The 16702-nt window shown below is 38.7% G+C and overlaps 1 protein-coding gene across 1 annotated transcript in view; it reads left to right on the top strand.

The window, feature by feature from the left end:
• CCDC73 (coiled-coil domain containing 73) overlaps positions 1 to 16702 on the top strand; it is a 107008-nt gene that overhangs the window by 65474 nt on the left and 24832 nt on the right. Inside the window, exon 12 of the mRNA XM_082843997.1 lies at positions 861 to 965. Within this exon, the coding sequence (XP_082700123.1) occupies positions 861 to 965 (105 nt within the window). The remainder of the gene's footprint in view (positions 1 to 860; positions 966 to 16702) is intronic.

The raw sequence follows: 16702 nt of genomic DNA, 5'->3' as shown, positions 1-16702 counted from the left end.
ATCCTTGTAGCTTATTTATTTTATACAGAGAGTCTTAAATGTTCTCACCACATACAAAAAACTTGGTGATTATGTGTGGTGATAGAGATTTTAACCTTATCGTGTTAATCATATCACAATAAATATGTGTATCAGATCATCACGCTGTACACCATAAGCTTACATGTTATATGGCAATTATATCTCAATAAAGCTGGAAAAAAGATTACATTAAAATATTTTATAAATAAATAAAATAAAAAGAATAAAAATAAATTAGTTTTTTTCCTTAGTTTGGACCACTGGCAGATAATTATTGAAATGTATGTATGCTTAGAGCATGCATTTACAGGACATTTTACTCTCATTTGCATTTATTTGATATTTATACTTATTCTATTCTAAAAAAACATATGTGAAAGAAAATTTCTCTTGTTTCTTTTTTTCCTCTTCTGCTTTTCCTCTGTTTGATTCTGAATGCATGCCATGCCATCCTAGCCCACCAGCAGTGATATATCTTAGTAGTGATAATATTTACCATTTGGGGAGAAAACCAACAAAAGTTTTAGTTTTGAATTCTTTACATTTTTCAGTAGTGCCACAGAATTTGTGGTCCATTTCAAAAACTTTGTTAATTATTTGAGGAACTCTTAGAAATAATACTTTGTAAGAAATCATGTAATACAAATTATGTTAAATATTAAATTAATAAAATATGCCATTAGTTAATTTCAGTATATTGTTTATTATGGCATTGAAATTAAACTGTAAAGATAATAAGTTAAGAAACTAGAAAATATATTTTTAAGAATGAGTTTAGAAACATACCTACTGCCTTAAAACTTTATCAATTAATATGTCATATTTATACTTTTTTATAGGGCATCATCATTTCTTTCCAACAATTGCAGCAGTTACTTCAGCAACAGACTCAAGCTAATACTAAAATGGAAGAAGAATTGAAGGTACTAAAAGAAAATAATCAGGATATATATACATATCCTGATTTTATATATATATATATATATGTATATTTTCATCTAATGAGTTTTACCTGTTTAGTTGCATTCGTCTGTCCAACTTTATCTGAGATCATTTTGAATTTTAAGGGTAAAATATTGGTCTCCTTCATCAGCTTGTTATCAATGTCCAAAATAATGAGCATTTATTTTATTTTATTTATTTATTTTTCCCCAGCATTTTTAATGAAAATTTTTGAACATACAGGAAAGTTGAGAGAATTGTATCATAAACAATCATACACCTACCGCCTAGATTCTACAATTAATATTTTACCTATTTGCTTTATCATATGTTTCTCCACCCCTTTTTTATAATATGCATTTCAAAGTAAATTGCAGTCATCTGTACACTTCACCCTTAACATATTACATCATGAGCATCATTAAATAGAGTTCAGTACTTGACAGATCTTTTGTTTGCTTTTTGAGGTAAAATTTATGAGCATGTTTTATTTTAACATTTAAGTTGCTAGTTAAATGTTCAGTTTTATCAAGTAACTGATTTGTAGCAGATTGGATGGGTTTGTGTTTTTTTTTTCTGTGTCTTAGAATTGTGGCCAAGATCCAAAACTGAAAATAAAAGGTGACAAGTGTCACCACATTCTAGGAGAGGAATCTGTGACCTCACAGAAATGGAGCGGGGCGGGGGGGGTGGAAGCTCCCTCTTCACAGGAACATGATAGAACTGGCCCTATTACCATAGCAATCACCCCATCATCCTCTTCCCAGTATATATACGAAAATGATTGTGGAGGAGAAGTTATGGCCACTGATGTTTTGGGAGTGCAGGTTCATTAAGAGAGATTTTTCTCTTACATCCCTAATAGAGAAAGATGCATTTCCCCTCATGAATCTAAGTGAAAGAGTCTACAGGAAAATCGTGTAAAAATTGGGGTACAAAAAGGGGAAACTGCCATCTTGTTTTTTAGATGGATGTTTGAGATGCTGTCGAAACCTGAAGGTCCACTGTGGTGTTGCCAGTAAAATGTGATAAGTTCACGTGGGAGAACTTGGCATATGTTTCTTGAAGTTTTGAAGTGTATACCAAGAACATGTAGACTGATGCCCAGTGCTAGTCTAGAAATTTCAAGGAGGAAAGTTTTTGGAGTAATCTGTTCTAGTGGAGCTTGAAGTGTATATTATGCTTGTTCTAATGCTATATGGCCCTGGAAGCATGCAGAATTGAGAATATGGTGGTTCCTTGGCTCTATGTGAAGGCATGTGGAGGTTAGTGGAAGAGCAGGAACGGCCAAGTGATGGGATGTTCAACTCAAGAGAAGGCGTTGGGGACATGTTCCACTGGGGTGGCCAGTGGAAAATATTTGTGCGCCCCTGAAGGGATTCTTGGTAATGAAGGGTGGAGCTGAGCATTTCCCAGGAAAAGTACATTCACCTCCCACAAAAAGACTACTCTCAGCAGAGGCCTGGGCCAGCTTCATGGGAATGTAACCAGTACAGTTGCATAAAGCCCAGAGGAGCCTTGAGTTCAGGTTTAATATTCTGTGGTCACTATCTTAACATTTTTTTTAAATTAATTAATTTATTTTTGGCTGTGTTGGGTCTTCATTTCTGTGCGAGGGCTTTCTCTAGTTGCGGCGAGCAGGGGCCACTCTTCATCGCGGTGCGCGGGCCTGTCACTGCCTCTCTTGTTGCGGAGCACAAGCTCCAGACGCGCAGGCTCACTAGTTGTGGCTCACAGGCCTAGTTGCTCCGTGGCAAGTGGGATCTTCCCAGACTAGGGCTCGAACCCATGTCCCCAGCATTGGCAGGCAGATTCTCAACCACTGCGCCACCAGGGAAGCCCCGTCTTAACATTTTTTAAAATTTTTATTTATTTATTTAATTTATTTTTGGCTTCGTTGGGTCTTCGTTGCTGTGCGCAGGCTTTCTCTAGTTGCGGCGAGCAGGGGCTACTCTTCATTGCGGTGCACCGGCTTCTCATTGTAGTGGCTTCTCTTGTTGCAGAGCACGGGCTCTAGGCATGGGCTACAGTAGTTGTGGCTCGTGGGCTCTAGAGCGCAGGCTCAGTAGTTGTGGCCCACAGGCTTAGTTGCTCCACAGCGTGTGGGATCTTCCTGGACCCAGGCTCAAACCCATGTCCCCTGCATCAGCAGGCAGATTCTTAACCACTGCGCCACCAGGGAAGCCCCATTTTTAATTTTTATTTTTGAATATATGTTTTGTAAATTAAGTCTGATGAGAAAATGGAGCATGCACTGGGGCTTGAAGCCTCAGCTCCAGCATTCTCCTGCCCCCTACTGCCTACCAGGAACCATTCTTGGCTTCTGGCTCTTCTACCCTTTGGTGCCCTCAGCCCGGCACAGCCTTAGCCTCCCTGCTCCTGTCTTGCCACTGCTGTGAGTCGACTGGGTCACATTGGTGGGTAGAGGCTTGTGTTCTCTTGTTGCCCTTTAACACAGGTGGAGGCCTAGATGTAGCAGGGAGGGTCTGAGCTGAGTACATGTGCCCTGAAGCATCCTCTGTCCCAGGTTGGCAATGCCCCGGCACATTAGGTAGGTGCCTTGGCAGGGAGTGAGTCACCAGTCCAGGTACTGAGTTGCATCCCTGCCTGGCAGTTGCAGTCCTTTAGAGGTTACCCACCTACCATTGAGGCAGAGGAACCATGGGATGGAGAGACTACTTCACCAACTTCAGCCAGGACATAATACATAGGTCTAGCAGCTTGCAGGAGGTAGAACCCAGTGCTGAGTCGTGTGGTGAGGCCCTTAGGCATCTGTGAGGGTCAGCCTTTGGCCTGTGAATATCCCAGGGGACCATAGCATTAAGTAGAAAATAAAAAACACCATGGTAGGTGGAAAGGAAGGAAAAAAGAGAGGGGGAGAGAGAGAAAGAGAGAAGGAGGGAGGAACCACAAAGAAAAGAAAAAGTTTTGTATCTAAGTGTCTTTAATTTCTGGCACCTGGTCCCAGAAATTATGCTGAGCCCATCATCATTGAATGAAACCAAACTTAACCTGAACAATGAAACACTTATCTTCTTACCATTGATGTTCTATGACTAGTCATGTAAAGAGAGGTTTGCCTTCCTCTTTTCTTTTGCCTGCCCCCAGTACTAGGGAGAGGGAAAATGTATACTAGAGCCAAATCTCTTCCTTCTTTTAACGATTTCATCTACTCCAATAAAAGATTAGTTTAAAAAAATTTCTCTTAAAGTCCAGTTATCAGCAAGTATGTCCCCCCATCACCTCTTCTACCCACCCTATAGATGCATAACTGGGACTGTTTCTCTAAGGTGTTGAACCTTCTCTCAAGAAACATATGATATAATTTATCCAAATTGTTGATGAGTAACAGTTATCAGGATTGTCTGATAATTTTCAATCCATTTAAAGGAGTTGATGCGTAGATTTTTAGGATGATCAAAATGTTAGAGATTAGCCAGCCCAACCATTTCATTTTGTGATGAAATAGAGATCCACTAAATGTAAGCAGTGTACTTCAAGGCCCTATAATTAGTGGCAAAACCAGAATTAAATCTTTGTCTTGATTCTACTTCAGCACTATTTCTACAACATTACATTGTTAAGATATTTTTTCCTAGATCTGTGAGAACTGCCATTCTTGTTACATCAGTTATACAAAGACTGCAACTTTCAAATTGCCCTTCATCGGCTCTAAATCCAATGTTTATGTATTGTTGAATTCTACAGGGCCTACAGTAGTCATAAATATATGTAGTCATGTGTTTCTTTGAGTTAGTGATGAAGGTAACTGTGGTTCCAGGATCTTTTAACTATAACTGCCAGTATTTTAGATAATCCAAATGCCTCTCTCTTTTACCAGCCCCATTATTGCCTGAGCCTTGATAGTACATGGAGAAACTAGATTTCATATAGTAAAATTTCAAACGAAGCATTGGCAAGAACAGGTTAGAATTGTCCGCTTTTTAACAGATAAGGGCATTAAAAAATAAACAATACCATCTATCATACTTTCATTTTATAAAAGATAACGTTTTAACACCAAAAGTATATTAAGGATGTAATATCAGATAAAGGACAGTCCTTTACAAGAGAACACACTTGATGACTTTATATTGACATTTTTTGCCATGGACTAGTGAGATTTTTGTCATGGATCAGTACTTGTTTACAGACTGGTGTTGGAGAACCACTGATATATAGTATAACAAAATATTAATGTTTAACTGTTGCTGAGGATTATGCTGCATAGATATCTCAAGTGTTTTCCCGAGGAGCATTCTAATTCCACCTGTACTAAAAGGGATCATTACTCTTCATAATGGCCTACTGTTTTTCAGTGCTCTGCAATCATGCTATCATCTGTCTTATTTTTTTTTTAAGTACAATTTGGAGCATAGAGACCTAAATTCTCATGATAGAGAATATTTTCTACTATGATTTAATCATAGTTTAGTCCAGATAAAAGTATAGTTATGCTGCTATTATCATAGTGTTAGGAAGAATAATTTATTTATTTAGTTTGCTCCTATAGTCATAGTGTTAACATAGTATTAACCAGAATAATTTACTTAGTTTTTGGTATATTAAAGCCTTAACAGGTGGTTTTATTTTGATTTTCCACAATATACATTTTTTCAGAGAGGGTTTTCAGACTTATTAATCCAGATGCAAATAATAGCAAATAACTTCCTGGTAGACTGTAAATTCCATAAAAAGAGTAACATTTTCACTAATAAGAGCCCAAAAGAGTATCTGCCACATAGTAGGAGCTCATTAAATCTTATTAAATTAATGAATGATTAACAATGAGTAAATTCAGACTCTTTGCAAGTTCAAATATTGCTAGGTCAGGGCTTCTGGTTAAACATATCAGATTGAACCTGTACATTCCCTTCTATTTCCTTCTGAAACTGCAATAAATGACATTAATAAATCCATAAGGATGAGGAAATAGGGAGAAGAAACGATAAAAATTAAGTTTTAAAAGTGGGAACCATAGGAAAATTAGTAATTTACTTAGCAAATGAGAGAAAGTAGAAACCCAAGTTGAAGATACAGAAATAATCAGGAATTGCAAGCATCATGTGCCTCTAGAAGTAAGGTGCACAACTGAAGCCAAAAACTAGAAGGTCTATATAGGAAGCTGTTGCATATCCAGGTTCTTTCCCCTACCCTGCACAAATAGGCACTCCCTGTCTTCTGTTTGGCAGAAGATTGGAGAATTACTTTGGAGAGTTTGAGGAGCAACTGAGGTTTGGGAGATTCAGTAGTGTGCTAGAGGCAACTGGTACCAGGGAGAGCTAGTTGTTAGAGCTGTTGTCATTTTGTAAGTTGGTTCAAATGAGTGGTAGCTTGAGTTGACCATGGTGGGGTTTTTAACACTAATGAAATTGGCAAGTGCTGCAAATCAGGCTTTTTTTTTTTTTTTTGAGACCCTATTTACCAGCACAGTGCTAAGAGTATTGTATTGAAAACAGTTTGGGAAGTCTAAATACTGAATTCTGAAACCTCCCAGCCTAGTCCTTAAGAGGACAGTTAGCCTTGTAACATCCAGGCAGCAGAATGGAAGATTCCATTATAGGGCAACTAACCTGCTCAAGAGAAGAGACTATAGCTGCTGCAGTTAAGCTCTCCCGATGAAACAACTCAGCCAGATCAGTGCACAGTGAAGCCCACCATTATAGTGACAAAATTTTGTAGTTGACAAAGCTTTCAGCCAGCTTTTTAATATTTCATTGTTAAATATGAACAAGCAGTTAAGGATCACTGGATATTTGAAGAAAGTCTCCAGTGTGAAAAACAAACAAAACAAACAGGGTAATGAAAAAAAACTTGGAGAAGCTAAGAAAATATACTCAGTTAAGAGAAATATATTTATTAATCCACAAAACAGTAATTGAGTCTAAAAAAAGAAACATTCCTAGAATAAAAGAGAACCCTTAAAATAAATGTATTAGTAGACATGAAAAAGTACAATGGAAAAGTTGGAAGATAATATCGAGATGATCTGAGAAAGTAGAACCAAAAGACAAGAAGATGAAAAACAGGAAAGGAAGAAAATGAGGGGTCAGTTCAAGAGGTCTGGTGAGTTTCAGAGAGAACAGAGAAGATGGAAGGAGAGCAAGTGACCAAAGAAATAATGCAGGAAAGTAACCCAGAACTGAAGGATCTGAGTTTGTTTTGCCTAACACCAGTGCATATCATTACGAAATTTCATACTACACTTAAAGAGAAGATTATAAAACTCTCTGTGGGAGAAAAAAAAGTAGGTCACATAGGAAGGATCCAAAATGAGAATGGCAACATAATGACTTCAGACTTTTCATTGGCAGCACTGAAGGTAGAAGATAATAGAACCATGCCTTCAGAGGTTCCAAAGCAGAATTGTATGGTATTTAGCCAAAGAAGTTGTTGAGTATTGGTAGAATAAACATATTTTCAGACAAGCAGGGTCTCAAAAAATGCCTCCTTTATCAAGAAGTAGTAGAAAGGTTGCTTTATCAAGACAAGGGAGTAAACCAAGAGGAAATCATGGGATCTAGGAAACAGGAGACCCATCACAGAAGAAAAAAGGAAATTTTCAGAGATTACCTGATCAGTGTAGCAGAATGAAAGAGCAATTGGTCCAAATTCTAAGGGAAGGATGGAATGTCTCCAAAACATGGAAACTGAGAAAAAACCTGGCAGTTTCTTTTAGATGGGGGTATAAGTAGGGACAGGAAATGATTGATATATATTAATATAATATACTTTTTAAGAACATAATGCTCTTGGTCATTTATTATAACTAGGATAAAGTCTGTGGTATACTCTCCCATGTCTCCTCTAAACTTTGATTTGTCCATCTTAAAATACAGTGTTATTAATATAAATACTGTAAATATTTATTACAATGTTAAAGTACTAAGCATCTATTAAATACATGCCATTGTAAATATTCAGAGATTGCCCTGTTATTATAATATGTACCTATAAATTAAGATGAAATCATGACTTATATAAAAATATTTGCATTGTCCTAAAGTAGAGGCAGTCAAAATAGGTATTCATTGAGTGCTCTCAAAGTGCATAGTTCTTTATGAGCTAGAGGAGAATCTTCATGTTAAAATTGCAAAATGCTTTTTTTAGATGTTTCCATAATTTTGCATAATTATATCCTTGCATATTGATAATCTGTATAGTAATTGAGAACTCTAAATAGATGGAATACTATGAAGCCTTTATTTTATTTTATTTATTTATTTTTTTGCTTTTATTACTTATCTTTATTTGAACAGAAATCTTAAATCTTCAGAGGCTCACAAGTCCACTGTCTACTGTAGTTTCCTCTAGCTTAGAGACTCTCCTTGGTGCTTTGACGTTGCGGGTTCTGCCTTCACGGGTGTGGTGAATCCATGGCTTAACCCCAGCTGCTTTCACTCATAACTGAGTGGTTAGCAAGACCTCCTATGGCCCCATCCTGTCCACTTCACAGCCAACTGATGGTCATGTCCTTGCTCTTTCCAGCTTTTGAGGAGGATGAGGTGTTTGGGTTGAATAGGGTCCAGGGGTACTTCAGGTGGATAGGCAGACCTATTGGAAGCACACTTATAAACAGAGGTTGGTATAGTGGCTATAATTTTGACATAATTAGCAATAGTAGGTCCTTTTAAAACATCACTGGATTCTTCTGCCTGAGTAGACACCTGGAAAAGCCTGCCACACAAAATTTCAAAGGGACTTAATTTAAGCTTGCTTCTGGAATCCACTCTAATCCATAACAGGGCAACTGGCAAGGCCTTATCCCAAGTGAAGTTAGTCTCGACATACTTTAGCATTGCTCATTTTTTAAATGTATGATTCATTTTCTCAACTTTTCCTGTTGATTGTAGTCTCAGGATAAATGTAGTTTCTAATCAATACACAACGCTTTAGACACTTGTTGGGTTATGCTAGAGACAGCAGCCGGTCCATTGTCACTTTGAAGGTGTTAGACGATCCAAATTAGGGAGTAATTTCCATAATGAGGGCTTTAACTACTTCAGAGATTTTTTTCTGTCCATGTGGGATATGCTTTCACTCATTCTGAAAAAGGTACAAACACTAACACGGATTTAAAATTTCCTGGGGCTCTGGGAATTTGAGTAAAGTCTATTTTCCATTCCTCAGTGGGACAAGTTCCTCTATGTTGAGTTCCCATTTGAGGGGACCTGTCATGCAATTCTGAGTGACTTGCTGGATGACCTTTTGCAGAATAGCCCCCATTGTTATTATTATTTTTTAACATCTTTATTGGAATATAATTGCTTTACAATGGTTTGTTAGTTTCTGCTGTATAACAAGGTGAATCAGCTATACATATACATATATCCTCATATCTCCTCCCTCTTGCATCTGCCTACCACCCTCCCTATCGCACCCCTTTAGGTGGACACAAAGCACCAAGCTGATTTTCCTGTGCTATGTGGTTACTTACCACTAGCTATCTATTTTACATTTGGTAGTATATATAAGTCTGTGCCACTCTCTCACTTCGTCCCTGCTTACCCTTCTGCCTCCCCGTGTCCTCAAGTCCATTCTCTACGTCTGCATCTTTATTCCTGTCCTGTCCCTAGGTTCTTCAGAACCACTTTTTTTTTTTTTTTAGATTCCATATATATGTGTTAGCATACAGTATTTGTTTTTCTCTTTCTGACTCACTTAACTTTGTATGACAGACTCTAGGTCCGTCCACCTCACTACAAATAACTCAATTCTGTTTCTTTTTATGGCTGAGTAATATTCCATTGTATATATGTGCCACATCTTCTTTATCCATTCATCTGATGATGGACACTTAGGTTGCTTCCATCTCCTGGTTATTGTAAACAGAACTGCAATGAACATTTTGGTACATGACTCTTTTTGAATTATGGTTTTCTCAGGGTGTATGCCCAGTAGTGGGATTGCTGGGTCATATGGTAGTTCTATTTTTAGTTTTTTAAGGAACCTCCGTACTGTTCTCCATAGTAGCTGTATCAATTTACATTCCCGCCAACAGTGCAAGAGGGTTCCCTTTTCTCCACAACATCTCCAGCATTTATTGTTTGTAGATTTTTGGATGATGGCCATTCTGACTGGTGTGAGGTGACACCTCAATGTAGTTTTGATTTGCATTTCTCTAATCATTAGTGATGTCGAGCATTCTTTCATGAGTTTGTTGGCAATCTGTATATCTTCTTTGGAGAAATGTCTGTTTAGATCTTCTGCCCATTTTTGGATTGTGTTGTTTGTTTTTTTTGATATTGAGCTGCATGAGCTGCTTGTAAATTTTGGAGATTAATCCTTTGTCAGTTTCTTCATTTGCAAATATTTTCTCCCATTCTGAGGGCTGTCTTTTTGTCTTGTTTATGCTTTCCTTTGCTGTGCAAAAGCTTTTAAGTTTCATTAGATCTCATCTGTTTATTTTTGTTTTCATTTCCATTTCTCTTGGAGGTGGGTCAAAAAGGATGATTTATGGCATAGAGTTTTCTGCCTATGTTTTCCTCTAAGAGTTTTATAGTGTCTGGCCTTTCATTTAGGTCTTTAATCCATTTGGAGTTCATTTTTGTGTATGGTGTTAGGGAGTGTTCTAATTTCATTCTTTTACATGCAGCTGTCCAGTTTTCCCAGCACCACTTGCTGAAGAGGCTGTCTTTTCTCCATTGTATATTCTTGCCTCCTTTATCAAAGTTAAGGTGACCATATGTGCGTGTGTTTATCTCTGGGCTTTCTATCCTGTTCCATTGATCTATATTTCTGTTTTGTGCCAGTACCATACTGTCTTGATTACTGTAGCTCTGTATGATAGTCTGAAGTCATGGAGCATGATTCCTCCAGCTCCATTTTTCTTTCTCAAGATTGCTTTGGCTACTTGGGGTCTTTTGTATTTCCATACAAATAATGAAATTTTTGGTTCTAGTTCTGTGAAAAATGCCATTGGTAGTTTGATAGGGATTGCACTGAATCTGCAGATTCCTTTGGGTAGTATAGTCATTTTCACAGTGTTGATTCTTCCAATCCAAGAACATGGTATATCTCTCCATCTATTTGTATCATCTTTAATTTCTTTCATCAGTGTCTTATAGTTTTCTGCATACAAGTCTTTTGTCTCCTTAGGTAGGTTTATTCCTAGGTATTTTATTCTTTTTGTTGCAGTGGCAAATGGGAGAGTTTCCTTAATTTCTGTTTCAGATTTTTCATCATTAGTGTATAGGAATGCAAGAGATTTCTGTGCATTAATTTTGTATCCTGCTACTTTACCAAATTCATTGATTAGCTCTAGTAGTTTTCTAGTAGCATCTTTAGGATTCTCTACGTATAGTATCATGTAATTTGCAAACAGTGACAGCTTTACTTCTTTCCGATTTGGATTCCTTTTATTTCTTTTTCTTCTCTGATTGCTGTGGGTAGACTTCCAAAACTATGTTGAATAATAGTGGTGAGAGTGGACAACCTTGTCTTGTGCCTGATCTTAGAGGAAATGGTTTCAGTTTTTCACCATTGAGAACGTTGTTGGCTGTGGGTTTGTCATATATGGCCTTTATTACGTTGAGGTTAGTTCCCTCTATGCCTACTTTCTGGAGGGTTTGTATCATAAATGGGTGTTGAATTTTGTCGAAAGCTTTTTCTGCATCTATTGAAATGATCATATGGTTTTTCTCCTTCAATTTGTTAATATGGTTTATCACATTGATTGATTTGCGTATACTGAAGAATCCTTGCATTCCTGGGATAAACCCCACTTGATCATGGTGTATGATCCTTTTAATGTGCTTTGGGATTCTGTTTGCTAGTATTTTGTTGAGGAATTTTGCGTCTATGTTCATCAGTGATATTGGCCTGTAGTTTTCTTTTTTTTGTGACATCTTTTTCTGGTTTTGGTATCAAGGTGATGTTGGCCTCATAGAATGAGTTTGGGAGTGTTCCTCCCTCTGCTGTATTTTGGAAGAGTTTGAGAAGGATAGGTGTTAGCTCTTCTCTAAATGTTTGATAGAATTCACTTGTGAAGTCATCTATTCCTGAGCTTTTGTTTGTTGGAAGATTTTTAATTACAGTCTCAATTTCAGTGCTTGTGATTGGTCTGTTTATATTTTCTATTTCTTCCTGGTTCAGTCTCGGGAGGTTGTGCTTTTCTAAGAATTTGTCCATTTCTTCCAGATTGTCCATTTTACTGGCATATAGTTGCTTGTAGTAATCTCTCATGATCCTTTGTATTTTTGCAGTGTCGGTTGTTACTTCCCCTTTTTCGTTTCTAATTCTATTGATTTGAATCTTCTCCCTCTTTTTCTTGATGAGTCTGGCTAATGGTTTATCAATTTTGTTTATCTTCTCAAAGAACCAGCTTTTACTTTTATTGATCTTTGCTATCATTTCCTTCATTTCTTTTTCATTTATTTCTGATCTGATCTTTATGATTTCTTTCCTTCTGCTAACTTTGGGGTTTTTGGGTTCTTCTTTGACTAATTGCTTTAGATGTAAGGTTGGTTGTTTATTTGAGATGTTTCTTGTTTCTTGAGGTAGGGTTGTGTTGCTATCAGCTTCCCTCCTAGAACTGCTTTTTCTGCATCCCATAGGTTTTGGGTTGTCATGTTTTCATTGTCATTTGTTTCTAGGCATTTTTTGATTTCCTCTTTAATTTCTTCAGTGATCTCTTGGTTATTTAGTAGTGTGTTTATATTTTTTACAGATTTTTTTCCTGTAATTCATATCTAGTCTCATAGCATTATGATCAGAAAAGATACTTGGTACGATTTCAATTTTCTTAAATTTACCAAGGCTTGATTTGTGGCCCAAGATGTGATCTATCCTGGAGAATATTCCATGAGCACTTGAGAAGAAAGTGTATTCTGTTGTTTTTGGATGGACTGTCCTATAAATATCAGTTAAGTCCATCTTGTTTAATGTATCATTTAAAGCTTGTGTTTCCTTATTTATTTTCATTTTGAATGATCTGTCCATTGGTGAAAGTGGGGTGTTAAAGTCCCCTACTATTATTGTGTTAGTGTCGATTTCCCCTTTTATGGCTGTTAACATTTGCCTTATGTATTGAGGTGCTCCTGTGTTGGGTGCATAAATATTTACAATTGTTATATCTTCTTCTTGGATTGGTCCCTTGATCATTATGTAGTGTCCTTCTTTGTCTCTTGTAATAGTCTTTATTTTAAAGTCCATTTTTTCTGATAAGAATTGCTACTCCAGCTTTCTTTTGATTTCCATTTCCATGGAATATCTTTTTCCATCCCCTCATTTTCAGTCTGTATGTGTGCCTAGGTCTGAAGTGGGTTTCTTGTAGACAGCAGATATATGGGTCTTGTTTTTGTATCCATTCAGCCAGTCTATGTCTTTTGGTTGGAGCATTTAATCCATTTACATTTAAGGTAATTATTGATATGTATGTTCCTATTAGCATTTTCTGAATTGTTTTGGGTTTTTTATTGTAGGTCTTTTCCTTCTCTTATGTTTCCTGCCTAGAGAAGTTCCTTTAGCATTTTTGTAAAGCTGGTTTGGCAGTGCGGAATTCTGTTAGCTTTTGCTTGTCTGTAGAAGTTTTAATTTCTCTCTCAAATCTGAATGAGATCCTTGCTGGGTAGAGTAATCTTGGTTGTAGGTTTTTCCCTTCATCACTTTAAATATGTCCTGCCACTCCTTTCTGGCTTGCAGAGTTTCTGCTGAAAGATCAGCTGTTAACCTTATGTGGATTCCCTTGTATGTTATTTGTTGTTTTTCCCTTGCTGCTTTTAATATTTTTTCTTTGTATTTAATTTTTGATAGTTTGATTAATATGTGTCTTGGCTTGTTTCTCCTTGGATTTATCCTGTATGGGACTCTCTGTGCTTCCTGGACTTGATTGACTATTTCCTTTCCCATATTAGGGAAGTTTTCAACTATAATCTCTTCAAATATTTTCTCAGCCCCTTTTTTTTCTCTTCTTCTTCTGGGACCCATATAATTTGATTGTTGGTGCATTTAATGTTGTCCCAGAGGTCTCTGAGACTGTCCTCAGTTCTTTTCATTCTTTTTTCTTTATTTTGCTCTGCGGTAGTTATTTCCACTATTTTATCTTGCAGGTCACTTATCTATCTGTTCTTCTGCCCCAGTTATTCTGCTATTGATTCCTTCTAGAGAATTTTTAATTTCATTTATTGTGTTGTTCATCATTGTTTGTTTGCTCTTTCGTTCTTCTAGGTCCTTGTTAAACTTTTCCTGTGTTTTCTCCATTCTATATCCAAGATTTTGGGTCATCTTTACTATCATTACTCTGAATTCCTTTTCACATAGACTGCCTATTTCCTCTTCATTTGTTTGGTCTCGTGAGTGTTTACCTTGCTCCTTCATCTGCCATGTGTTTCTCTGTCTTCTCATTTTGCTTTACTTACTGTGGGGTCTCCATTTCGCAGGCTGCAGGTTCGTAGTTCCCATTGTTTTTGGTGTCTGCCCCCAGTGGGTATGGTTCATTCAGTGACTTGTGTAGGCTTCCTGGTGGAGGGTACTGACGCCTGTGTTCTTGTAGATGAAGCTGGATCTTGTCTTTCTGGTTGGCAGGAGCACATCTGGTGGTGTGTTTTGGGGTTTCTGTGAACTTATTATGATTTTATGCAGCCTCTCTGTAGCTTGCTGGTAGTTGAGTGGAGCTGGGTCTTAGCGTTGAGATGGAGATCTCTGGGAGAGTTTTCGCCATTGATATTATGTGGGGCCAGGAGGTCTCTGGTGGACCAATGTCCTGAACTCGGCTTTCCCACCTCAGAGGCTCAGACCTGACACCCAGCTGGAGCACCAAGACCCTGTCAGCCACAGGGCTCAGAAGAAAAGGGAGGGAAAAAAAGAAAGAAAGATAGAAAATAATAATAAAATAAAGTTATTAAAATAAAAAAAATTTTTAAAAATAAAAAAGTAGTAAGGGGCTTCCCTGGTGGTGCAGTGGTTGAGAGTCCGCCTGCCAATGCAAGGGACACCGGTTTGTGCCCCGGTCCGGGAAGATCCCACATGCCACGGAGCAGCTGGGCCCGTGAGCCATGGCTGCTGAGCCTGCGCGTCCGGAGCCTGTGCTCTGCAACAGGAGAGGCCGCAACAGTGAGAGGCCTGCGTATCGCAAAAAAAAAAAAGAAAAAAAAAGTAGTAAAAAAAAAAGAAAGAAAGAAGAGAGCAACCAAACCGAAAAACAAATCCACCAATGATAACAAGAGCTAGAAACTATACTAAAAAAAAGAAAACAAAGAAAAAAGACAGACAGAGCCCTAGGACATATGGTAAAAGCAAAGCTATACAGACAAAATCACACAAAGAAGCATACACGTACACACTTAGAAAAGGGAAAAAAATATATGTATATATATATAAAAGGAAGAGAGCAACCAGATCAATTAACAAATCTACCAATGATAATCTCTAAATACTAAACTAAGATAATCATAAACCAGAAACAAATTAGATGCAGAAAGCAAACCCCAAGTCTACAGTTCCTCCCATAGTCCACCAGTTCAATTTTGGGATGATTCGTTGTCTGTTCAGGTGTTCCTCAAATGCAGGGTACATCAAGTTGATTGTGGAGATTTAATCCGCTGCTCCTGAGGCTGCTGGGAGAACTTTCCCTTTCTCTTCTTTGTTCCCACAGCTCCTGGGGTTCAGCTTTGGATTTGGCCCCGCCTCTGCGTGTGGGTCGCCTGAGGGCATCTGTTAGGGGGCTGTGGGTCCCTCAGGCCAGAGGGAGGGAGGGGTACGGAATACCAGGTGAGCCTGCGGCGGCAGAGGCCAGCGTGACATTGCAACAGCCTGAGGCGTGCCGTGTGTTCTCCCGGGGAAGTTGTCCCTGGATCACGGGACCCTAGCGTAGCGGGCTGCACAGGCTCCCGGGACGGGAGGTGTGGAGAGTGACCTGTGCTCGCACACAGGCTTCTTGGTGGCTGCAGCAGCAGCCTTAGTGTTTCATGCCAGTCGCTGGTGTCTGTGCTGATAGCCGCGGCTCGTGCTCGTCTCTGGAGCTCTTTTAGGTGGTGCTCTGAATCCCTTCTCCTCATGCACACCAAAACAATGGTCTCTTGTCTCTTTGGCAGCTCCAGACTTTTTCCTGGACTCCCTCCCGGCTAGCTGTGGTGCACTAGCCCCCTTCAGGCTGTGGTCACTCAGCCAACCCCAGTCCTATCCCTGGGATCTGACCTCTGATCAGCTCCCAGCCCCCACCCGCCCCAGCGCGTCAGCAGACAAGCCTCTCAGGCTGGTGAGTGCTGGTCGGCACCGATCCTCAGTGTGGGAATCTCTCCACTTTGTCCTCCGCACCCCTGTTGCTGCGCTCTCCTCCGTGGCTCCGAATCTTCCCCCCGACCCCGTCTCCGCCAGTGAAGGGGCTTCGTAGTGTGTGGAAACTTTTCCTCCTTCACAGCTCCCTCCCAGAGGTGCACGTCCCATCCCTATCCTTTAGTCTCTGTTTTTGTTTTTCTTTTGCCCTACCCAGGTACATGGGGAGTTTCTTGCCTTTTGGGGAAGTCTGAGGTCTTCTGCCAGCATTCAGTAGGTGTTCTGTAGGAACTGTTCTGTAGGTGTATTTTTGATGTATTTGTAGGGAGGAAGGTGATCTCCACGTCTTATTCCTCTGCCATCTTGAAAGTCCCCTAGGCCTATGAAGCCTTTAAAATGAGATAGATCTGTATATAATGATATGGAAATTAAGCAAGATACATTATTCATAATTTTAGAAAAGCAGATTGCAGAACAACATGGTATGTATTATGTGGTTTCATCTCTACTTAAAAAAATATATTTT

This window comes from Leucopleurus acutus (genome assembly GCF_964270905.1).
Source record: "Leucopleurus acutus genome assembly, chromosome: 8".
Classification (NCBI taxonomy): domain Eukaryota; kingdom Metazoa; phylum Chordata; class Mammalia; order Artiodactyla; family Delphinidae; genus Leucopleurus; species Leucopleurus acutus.
Note: the sequence above shows the minus strand (reverse complement) of the source record. Positions and strands in the feature narration are given on the sequence as shown.